Below are 10,454 nucleotides of genomic sequence, written 5' to 3'. Positions count from 1 at the left end.
GTGTAGAGCAGTGGTTCCCAACCCTGGTCCTGGAGGCACCCCAACACTGCACATTTTGCATGTCTCCTTTCTCTGACACACCAATTTCAGGTCTTGGAGTCTCTACTAATGAGCTGATGATCTGAATCAGGTGTATTTGATTAAGGAGACATGCAAAACATGCAGTGATGGGGTGCCTCCAGGACCAGGGTTGGGAACCACTGGTGTAGAGAGTATAAGTGGAGTCACTTCAGATTGCATCCACACTGATTCATTCTTAAATCAGCTCTATTTTATATGCTATTTGTGCAGAAGCAATGTCTTAAATACTCACGGCACCGTATCGTCATATGCATTGGCAGCAGCAAGTTTCTGTACTTGCTTGCAGCAGCAGCAATAATCTACAACTACAGCAATAACCAACAGCAGCAGCAATTCAGCAGCAGCGTAGCAGATCTATTCCGCCAAGACCAAATACATTAACATTGTCATATCCATCACCATGCTACCAATTTCAGGTCTTGGAGTCTCTACTAATGAGCTGATGATCTGAATCAGGTGTATTTGATTAAGGAGACATGCAAAACATGCAGTGATGGGGTGCCTCCAGGACCAGGGTTGGGAACCACTGGTGTAGAGAGTATAAGTTCAGATTCAGATTGCATCCACACTGATTAATTCTTAAATCAGCTTACTCAGTAGCAAATTCCTATTATTTCCATCAAACCGAATCAACATAAATGTGTAGCGTAAGTGGAGTCACTTTAGATTCACATTGATTTATTTTTAAATTTGATTACCATATAACACATTACAGTTAATTCTCTAAAACTGAATTAAAAATGAATGTGTAGCATGCACAAGTGGAGTTACCTTGTATAGTCACACTACTTTATCACTAGCTTTACTTTATAATACTTTCCTAATGATTAACTCAGTCTGATTTAAAAATGAATGCTTAGCAGATACAGATCACATTCACACTGATTCTCTCTTACATTGGCTTGCTCAATAATGTATTCCTAATGACTGAATTAAAATACTACAAATGTGTACACCACCATACCACATTCAACTGTTTGAGCTACAAGTGCAAGTTGAATCACTTCACATTACATTCAGACTGATTGACTGGTAAATCGATTTGCCCTGTAACACTCTTAATAGTTCTTTCAAACTATCAAAATTAATGTGTAGCATGTAGAACTGTAGTTACTTCACTGTAATGTGAGACTGTAATGCAGATTCATTTACCTAACAAAACATTAAATGTACCCTTTTGTAAAATTAAATAGCACATTTTCACATTTTTGTTGTGATAATTGTAAATAAATGATAATCGTCATTTTCATCAATTACTTTATATCATGTGGGTAAGTACATCACACCAAGTAATATAGCATAGACAGTTACATCACACAAAGCAGTGCTTCATAAATGTGATTGTAATACGATTCCTAATTGAGATCTAATTATCTGTCCTCAGGACGGGGAGAGTGGCGGCAAACGGTGGCTGCACATGTTCGAGCCCTATAGGCGACTGAAAGATGAAGATCCCATCATTCCTTTTGGAGAGGGGCCCATCATCTCTAAATGGGGAGCCATCTCCCGCGCTTCCCGCACTGGCTTTCACACCACTGCCCCGGTCCAGGCCACTGCATCGCAGAGGTGCTCCGGCACCACTTCAGTCAACTTCAGAGGTTAGAATTCATATTGCTTTCTATGCTTTTGATTCTGAATTTCTTTGGCTTTGAGAGTGAGTCATGTTCCATTCTCTTTACAGACTATAGCTGTCATATTGGTCACAGTGACCTCAGATGGGGCCCACGTGGTTCTGACTCTTCTAGTCACTCCAGCTTTCTAGAAAGGTACCAGTTCAAACTGAGATGTCTCATCTAGAAACTTTTTTTTTCATAATGCAAATGCTTAATATTAAACAACAGCAAAAAATGCCATAGACTTACTTTGAGCATACATCTGAGCCTAGAGACTGAAATATCATATATAAGACTTGGGGGTGGGTCCTGTTGACTTAGGCCAGTACACAACCAACTAGCAACCACTCAGAACAGCTTAGCAACCACATAGTCGTGCATGCACAAATTATTATTAATGTCATTTGTACATTAATTTTACTGGATTGTCAGGAACATTGTAGCAGTAGTCTTCACAGTGTTTCCCCATCTTCCCCCCCCCCCCATCCCGCCATAGTCGCCTGGCTGTCCTCTGTACCGTTCTAAAAATAGAGCAGCAGCCGGAACATAGCTCCTCTTGTTTGTGTTTGCAAAGCTCTTACACACTGCAGTGAGGGCTTACATTTCATAGAGTCTCCTTAACACCCACAAGTCCTTATCTACCTGCTGCAATTAATGTACAAATATCTTAAATGAGCTAATGTATATTACTATGTCTTGAAATTCATTTTGTAATCTTACATTTGTTTGTCATCTTAAATGGGCCATATTCTACGCCAGGGATGGGCAACTTCAGTCCTGGAGGGCCAGTGTCCTGCAGAGTTTAGCTCCAACCCTAAGCAAACACACCTGAACAAGCTAATCAATGTCTTCAAGATCACTAGAAAGCTACAGGCAGGTGTGTTTGATTAGGGATGGAGCTAAACTCTGCAGGACAGTGGCCCTCCAGGACCACTCTTATCTAAATAATAATTTTAATCAATGTATCTTGCACCAGTGATGCTTTTTTTTAGCCTGATGCTTGTTTATTTAAATGACCTCTGTTGTCCATACCATGGAAAACCGAATATGCTTTTGAATAAAGATGCATTATTAGGATATTTTTATATACATTTTTGTAATGTTTACACTGGGTAGTAGGAATTTTTAAAATGTTTTTGGAAGCATCATTACTCATCATATAGTCTTCAGTGTCACATGATCCTTCAGAAATCTTTCTAATATGATGATTTGTTGCTCAAGAAAGATGTTGTGTGTGTGTATTTCTGTAAACCATGATAAATTTGTTTCAGGATCCAGGATGAATCGCAAGTTCAAAAGAACAGCATTTATTTGAGATCTTGCGTAACATTATAAATGTCTTTACTTTCACTTTTGATCAATTTAATGAGTCCTTGCTCAATAAAAGTGAACATTTCTGATGTAAAAAAAATACTGATGTAAACTTTTGAACAGTGTGTGTATATACAATCTAAACATAAAGCATGTATTTAAAATGTATTTGAATTTATCTATAAAAATGAATTTTAGACAATTTAATTTTATAACTTACAGACTAACCTACAAAAAAATCCTGTTTTTCTCTGTTAAGTCCTCTAATAATTTAACATTGTTTTTTGGTGTCAATGATGATTACTCATAGGGCAGATTCTGAGTGGGAGGAGATCACCTCTCACCTGATCTCAATATTGAGTTTCTAGTCTGAGAGCACCAAACAACAGAACTGATTGATTTGTGTTCGTAGCTTTGGGTCCGTTTCAGAGCTCACTGTGTGTGTCTCTGTGTTTCAGCGATCAGCTGGCCATGTCAGGGCTGCATGTAAGGCATAATTCCTTCAGCAGCGGGTCAAAGCAGGGCACAGATCTGCTGGGGAAGGATGGGATGGAGAGTGAGCCTGACAGAGACATTGAGCTGGAGCTGTCTGCTCTGGACATGGAGGACACAGAGACACAGGACTGCAACTCTGAGGTAACTTTTAGACTCAGTCTTGAAAGCCTAGATTGCATTGGGTTGTTTGGTGTTTAATTGCTTGTATAATCTGAAGGACTCTATGGAAACGCAAAGCCGCTTCCAGAACAACCACCTCTCTACAGTCTTCTGTGATCCAGTGGCAAGTTCTCAGTTGGAAAACAACCTGCCTGACAGAATGGAAGCCCATCTTATGAAGAAGATGGCATTCAGGTAAGTAGAACTTTGTTGACACTGCACACAAATCTGATTCGGTTTTCAAACCCCTATTTTTGGGGCTGACTGTTTGTTTGTCATTTTGCGGGTGATGAAATTGGATCAGCTTGTTTGTATCCAGTGTATCTACATTGGTTGCTGTAGTAATGATGTAAGCATCAGCACAATGTCAAGATACTTTCTCGTACAACAACTGTCAGCAGCGTCAGTGTGGAAAGAGAGGAAAACATTGCCAATTTTTATCACGATATATAGCTGCAGTGCTGAATATAAGTGACATACTGTGTCTAAAATTGCTGACTCTATCACTCATTCACTACATAGCACAATACAAATTGTAAGGTTATTATAGTTTAGAAGTTTTAATTAAATTTTTACTAATATTAAAATTTTTTTTTAGTTTAGTTTAGTTTTCATGTTGTTAGTTTTATTTTATTTTAGTATTTTTAGTTTTTTATTTTAGTTTCATTTTTCTAGTTTCAGTTTATTTTGTTTTTTATTTTAGTTTTAGTTTTAGTTTCTGGTACCATTTTCATGTTTAATGCAGGATGGGTGGTTTCAAGGTTTATAATATTTAATGTAAATAAAAACTAAAATTAATTTATGGCCAATTTTATTTTATTTTAGTTAGTTTTGTGAGCATGCAAATTAAAAAAAAAAAAAAATTTTTTTTATATGATGTGACTAGCTGAGAAACATTCAAATCAAATTTAAATCAAATTTTGAACTGCATATGAATACGTTTTGGAATAAGTTTATAAGCATCAAAAAGAAGAAATTGTGCAAGCATTTGTTCAAATGAAGTCTGTATTTTTCACACAAAAATCAAAAAACCTCTCTATGAACTTTGCCTAAACATTTCCAAAATCTTGTAGAGCAATAATCTGTTTTATTCCAAAGGTTTTTTTTGTTTGTTATTTTTTATAGAATGCTGATAGATGTATAACAGATGTATTTATACATCAGATGTATAAACTTTGAGTATAAAAAAAAGAGTAATTCATTATTTGCGAAGTAGTTTTGGTCCGAAATAAATATTTCATGCTTTTGTAATGTGTAGTCTGATGTGGTGTGAACTAGTGTACAGAACACTGTATTTGCTTTATGACAGGTTTTACAATAGACATCAAGACATCAATCAAAACATAGTACAAACACTGTTCATTGTATAAATAAAAAAAAAAAAAAATTTTTTTTATATGATGTGACTAGCTGAGAAACATTCAAATCAAATTTAAATCAAATTTTGAACTGCATATGAATACGTTTTGGAATAAGTTTATAAGCATCAAAAAGAAGAAATTGTGCAAGCATTTGTTCAAATGAAGTCTGTATTTTTCACACAAAAATCAAAAAACCTCTCTATGAACTTTGCCTAAACATTTCCATAATCTTGTAGAGCAATAATCTGTTTTATTCCAAAGGTTTTTTTTGTTTGTTATTTTTTATCGAATGCTGATAGATGTATAACAGATGTATTTATACATCAGATGTATAAACTTTGAGTATAAAAAAAAGAGTAATTCATTATTTGCGAAGTAGTTTTGGTCCGAAATAAATATTTCATGCTTTTGTAATGTGTAGTCTGATGTGGTGTGAACTAGTGTACAGAACACTGTATTTGCTTTATGACAGGTTTTACAATAGACATCAAGACATCAATCAAAACATAGTACAAACACTGTTCATTGTATAAATATAGCAAAAAAATCTTGAAATGTATAATTATTACTGCATAGACCTAACAATATTCAAAGTAATTAACATAATATAGGCTGAAAAGGAAAATTGTGTAAATGCATAATCCTTACCATGGAACTAGTGTTGTCACAGTACCAAAATTTCAGTATTCGGTACCAATACCAGTGAAAATCTACATTTTCAACATTTTTATTAATAACGTTAAACAAAAATTAAATGTACAAAACCAATGCCATTCTTGGTTCCCCTGGTAAAATTCGCATTCCAGGGGCTAAATATCACGTTAATGGGGTCGTTTTTCAACCCGCGGACATGAAAAACAACCCGTGGAGCGGCAACAGTGTTAAAGCAGCCCAATTCCGCGGGAAAACCGCGGACTTGGCAACACTGGAAGAGGATAGCTTTTGGATAGCGCATCAAGAACCGGGTTGACCGGGTACTCGTTACCACCGGTACTTAAAAAAACCTGGTACCGTAACGTTTTCATTTTTTTAGTACCGACTTGGTACCGAAATACCGGGTCTTTTGACAACACTACATGGAACAAACTGTAGATATTGTATTAATATTAGCCATATTACTGTATGACAGATGAATGTGTACCAACTTAACACACACAGTCTTTGACATCAACAACTAAACATTTTGGAAGCATTTTCTCTTCCCTTTTAAAAGTCGATAAGCTTATTTATATTAATAAGAGTTGTGATATAGGATTTTTCTTATGGTGACTTTATGGCATTACAGAAAGGCCCTCTCTCCTGGAGACCTCAGTATGGGGAAGATGCTGATGAGGACATGCTCGCCCAGGCCTGGAGACCCTCCGCGGCCCAATCCAGGACCTGAGATGCTGCTAAACGGGAACTAAGGGGGGCTGAAAACACCAGTCCTCCTCATGTTCTAATTCCATGTGGTCATGCCAAGAATCCACCATCCTCCTTAGGTAGAAGGTTGAGTTGCCCTTATAGGAGTCAATCAAGGCAGCGAGACGCAGCCGAAAGCCTTCTGTATTCATGTGTTCTCTTCATAAGAGTTAGCTATGCCCTGTAATTGTAATCACTCATCATCTGTTCAGAGTCAGTTTGTTTTTCTTAATCACTGCTTGTGGATGAATGTTCACGTTGAGTCACAACTCCACCTCAGGTAGCTCTCGACGTCAGCCAATCAGAACTCTCTCCAAGCCAGGAAACCAATTACCCATGTCCCGTAACTCTGTACAGAAGTGACGGTTCTCACTAGCTTTTAGCACACTGAGGAAACCATAATCTACTGTATGATCATTATATAGCGGACTCTTCCAATATATATTAAGAATAACCAAGGTGCTTGGAATCTATAGTACATGCATTTTTATTAATATTATTGCAGTCTTAGCCACTGAAATGTTATGTGCATTAATTGTTTGTTGGGCATCATTGTTTGAAAAAAACATTCATTGATCATTGTTTAATGTATGTGTGTGCATTGTGGTATATGTCTGGTATCTCTAAGAGACATTTCACAGGCAATCAATCAATATTTTGTAGAAATATTCAAAAGAAACAGTTCACCCAGAAATGAAAAGTCTGTCATTCTGATCACAGCTTAATCACTGAAAATCCCCCCATTGGCAGTGTTGTAGTCGAGACCAGCTTGTTCGAGTCCAAGTCCAGGCCACCCGTGAATAATTACGCCGAGTCAAGACCAAGACCAGAAGAGGGTTGAGTCTGACTCAGAGTCGTAAAAGACTCCAGAAGAGGGCCGAGTCCAAGTTAAGACAGCGACCAGAAGATGGGCAAGTCTGAGTCAAGACAGAGACCAGAAGAAGGCTGAATCCTAGTCAAGACAGAGACCAGAAGAGGGTTGATTCCAAGTCAAGACTAAAATCAGAAGATAGTCACATCTGGGTCAAGACAGAGGCCAGAAGAGGGTCAAATCAGAGTCAAGACAGAGACCAGAAGAGGGCGGAGTCCGACTCAAGACAGAGACCTGAAGAGGGCGAAGTCAGACTAAAGACAGAGACCAGAAGTGGGCCGAGTCTGACTCAAGACAGAGACCAGAAGAAGGCTGAATCCTAGTCAAGACAGCGACCAGAAGAGGGCAGAGTCTGAGTCAGGACAGAAACCAGAAGAGGATTGAGTCTGGGTCAAGACAGAGACCAGAAGAGAGTCACATCTGGGTCAAAGCAAACACCACAACAGGGCAGAGTCTGAATCAATAATGAGACCAGAAGAGGGCCGAGTCCGAGTCAAGACAGAGACCAGAAGAGGGCCGAGTCCGACTAAAGACAGAGACCAGAAGAGGGCCGAGTCCGACTAAAGACAGAGACCAGAAAAGTTGGACTCGTGTACTACAACACAGAATTTTGGTCATTTTTGGGTGAGCTGTATCTTTAATAGCTACAAACAACAAATAGCACAACAGAATTTCACAGTTCAGTCTTGTTTGAGGATGTGGAATTGTTTAGTGTGTATGAAACGGCTAATACAGTGACAGTTCCTGTCTGTTGTTTACAATAGTCAAAAGGTCACTTCGGTTTTTGTTTTTTGCTGTTGTTTATTCCTGTAGTTTCAGTTTAAAGGATACAGATGATTAGACGGAGTTTTAGGGTTCTTTATTTTCCAAAATTGTTTTCCCTTATTTTATTACAAAACATTGCTAACTTCCATGAAGTTGTTGGGATATTTTGTATCAGTTTTTAATTGTTTGGTCAGCATTTTGAAAGTACAATCAACCCTACAGTATCTACAAACCATCACATGTTTTTGAGGATTATTTCCTGCTTGATTAAGAGTAAATAGAAGAAAAATAATCACAATAACTCCAAAACTGCGGATGTTTGAATGTAGTTTTGTGCACTGTAGTGTTCCTCAAAGGAGATGAAAACTGTGTAACAGCATATAGAAAGCTCTCCTATTTAAAATAGCATTTCAGTATTTCATTTATGACAGGATTGTTTTTTTGTTTAATATTTTTCTCCGGTCACTGATTTGTCTTTTGTTAAATGTGTTGCCTGGACCAGTTAAGTTTGTGTATATTTGAATGTGCATATTGTCTTAAGCCTGAACAAAATATGAATATGAATGCATTATCACTTAAGACTGTTAATCACGGTTTTACTTATGTGGTATTAGTGCTTTTCCACTGAAATGAGAAATGTGAAGTGAATATTCCTGGTCTAGGCTCAAGCGCTGTCTCATTAAATCTCATTTTGCCTCCTGCAGTCAAAGTGTTTTTCAACAGGCAATGCTACAGCTGCACCTTCCAGCGAATAATTTTTTTTGCGAAAAGCTTTTTGAACGATATACAGAAATGTGTTGATTTTTAATGGATGAGTCCTAGTGTGTTTAAGCATAACAGCTTGTTGATTTAGTGTACATGTAAAGAATTTTGCCTTTAATTTTGGTTTATATTCTATTTGTTCGATATGAGAGTTTTAAAAATGGCGCTGGGTTGGTAACAATACAAGTTTCCTTTTGAATTTTCTCGCTAGCTATCAAATGGCCTTTTTCCTTTTTTTATCACCCATTGCGATGCAGCAAAGCCTTATTAGTACATGTTCGACTCGTTTATCTGCCCAGCTCAGCCCTGTATCATGCATGCTGCCTTTGGCAAAGAGGTTCTTTGGCAAAGGAAGCATGATTGTGTAGTTGTGTCACACAACACCCCAGTGCTGTGAGTGTCCTGCACTGTATCTTGCATTTTACTCACCTCCTATAGCACTTACTTTCTGCTCTTATGGATTAATATCAGGATTATGATTGTTATTGTTTTATATCCATAGTTCTGTAGTTTTCTTTCCTTTGGAAATGTCAGTTTTGTTTGCATTTAAATTTTAAAAATTTGCTTAGCTGTAATAATGGGGCAGGACGTATTTGGTTGTGATGATGCTTGTTTTTGTCCTGTGTGCAACTGCAAAAACGAACTGATGTGTTGGATACTTTTACGTCTGTATTAGACATTTTATTTGCAAATCTATTGTTCGATTCAATTGTAAATGAATAGAAGATGGGCATCCGTCATTTTATATAACCAGAGCCATCATTAGATGGACATACTGCACATTTTTATGATATATAATCAGATATATGAGGCTATTTATGGTCACAGAGAGAAAGATTCTAAAAGTCAGGAATATCTTTTGATGAAATAATAGTAGAAATTATTTATATTGCATTTGTTTCTTTTTAAATACCACCGGGCAAAGATTTCCCTTTTGCTTGTGGCAATGCAAGCACGGTCAATTCTTACTGGTTTTTTGTTTGTTATTGCTCTTGTATCTTGGCTAAGCTTGGCTCTGATATGTAGGGCAAGCTGGTGAGATGAGTCTAAAGGTCATGACATGTAGTTGCATGCCAAGATAATAAACAGTTACATCGTTACATAAATGTTCAGACTCTTTCTTATACCCCTAGGATGCAGTTTTATGAATAAGCATGACATCTGCTGGTGTACGGTGGTATGGCATGGGACGGTGGGCTACTAGACTGTAATAGCCTCACCTGGACAAACTGAAGAACCTGTAGTCGTCATTTAAAGATTAAAGTCCAGCTCACTGAAATGTATTGTTATTATGTGTGATGTGAAAATGAGAAGGTGTCACGATGCTCTAAACTTTCAAATAGATTCTTTATAGTTTGTACACTGACAAATATTTGTGTAGAAACAATTTTCACTCTGAAATTGCTAGTACATTTCACATATAAGTACAAAGAAATGGCAATCAACATTGAATTAAACTACATTTTGAAGTAGAAAGAGTGAAACAGTATTTTTTTTTATTTAGAACTTAAAATCATTTTACAATGTAAGGCCAACGGTAATGAAAACCCCTGTTGATTATGCAAGTATAAAATAAAAGTTTCCTAAGTTGTGAAACCAAATAAAAGGCAAGAGAAACTTCTCTTAAAGAGGAAG

At 37.1% G+C, this 10,454-nt stretch overlaps 1 protein-coding gene across 2 annotated transcripts in view; it reads left to right on the top strand.

Annotated features, from left to right (window-relative positions):
• Nucleotides 1–9,919, top strand: part of rc3h2 (ring finger and CCCH-type domains 2) — a 35,994-nt gene extending 26,075 nt beyond the window's left edge. For both annotated transcript variants that reach the window (XM_016518799.1, XM_016518798.1), the window contains 6 exons: nt 1,466–1,679; nt 1,763–1,847; nt 3,464–3,641; nt 3,718–3,854; nt 6,306–7,399; nt 7,604–9,919. In XM_016518799.1, coding sequence (XP_016374285.1) covers nt 1,466–1,679; nt 1,763–1,847; nt 3,464–3,641; nt 3,718–3,854; nt 6,306–6,426 — 735 coding nt within the window. In that variant the 3' untranslated portion in view covers nt 6,427–7,399; nt 7,604–9,919. The remainder of the gene's footprint in view (nt 1–1,465; nt 1,680–1,762; nt 1,848–3,463; nt 3,642–3,717; nt 3,855–6,305; nt 7,400–7,603) is intronic.
• The last annotated feature ends 535 nt before the right edge of the window (nt 9,920–10,454 follow it).

Source organism: Sinocyclocheilus rhinocerous, unplaced genomic scaffold (assembly GCF_001515625.1).
Source record: "Sinocyclocheilus rhinocerous isolate Xijiao unplaced genomic scaffold, SAMN03320098_v1.1 scaffold688, whole genome shotgun sequence".
Classification (NCBI taxonomy): Eukaryota; Metazoa; Chordata; class Actinopteri; order Cypriniformes; family Cyprinidae; genus Sinocyclocheilus; species Sinocyclocheilus rhinocerous.
Note: the sequence above shows the minus strand (reverse complement) of the source record. Positions and strands in the feature narration are given on the sequence as shown.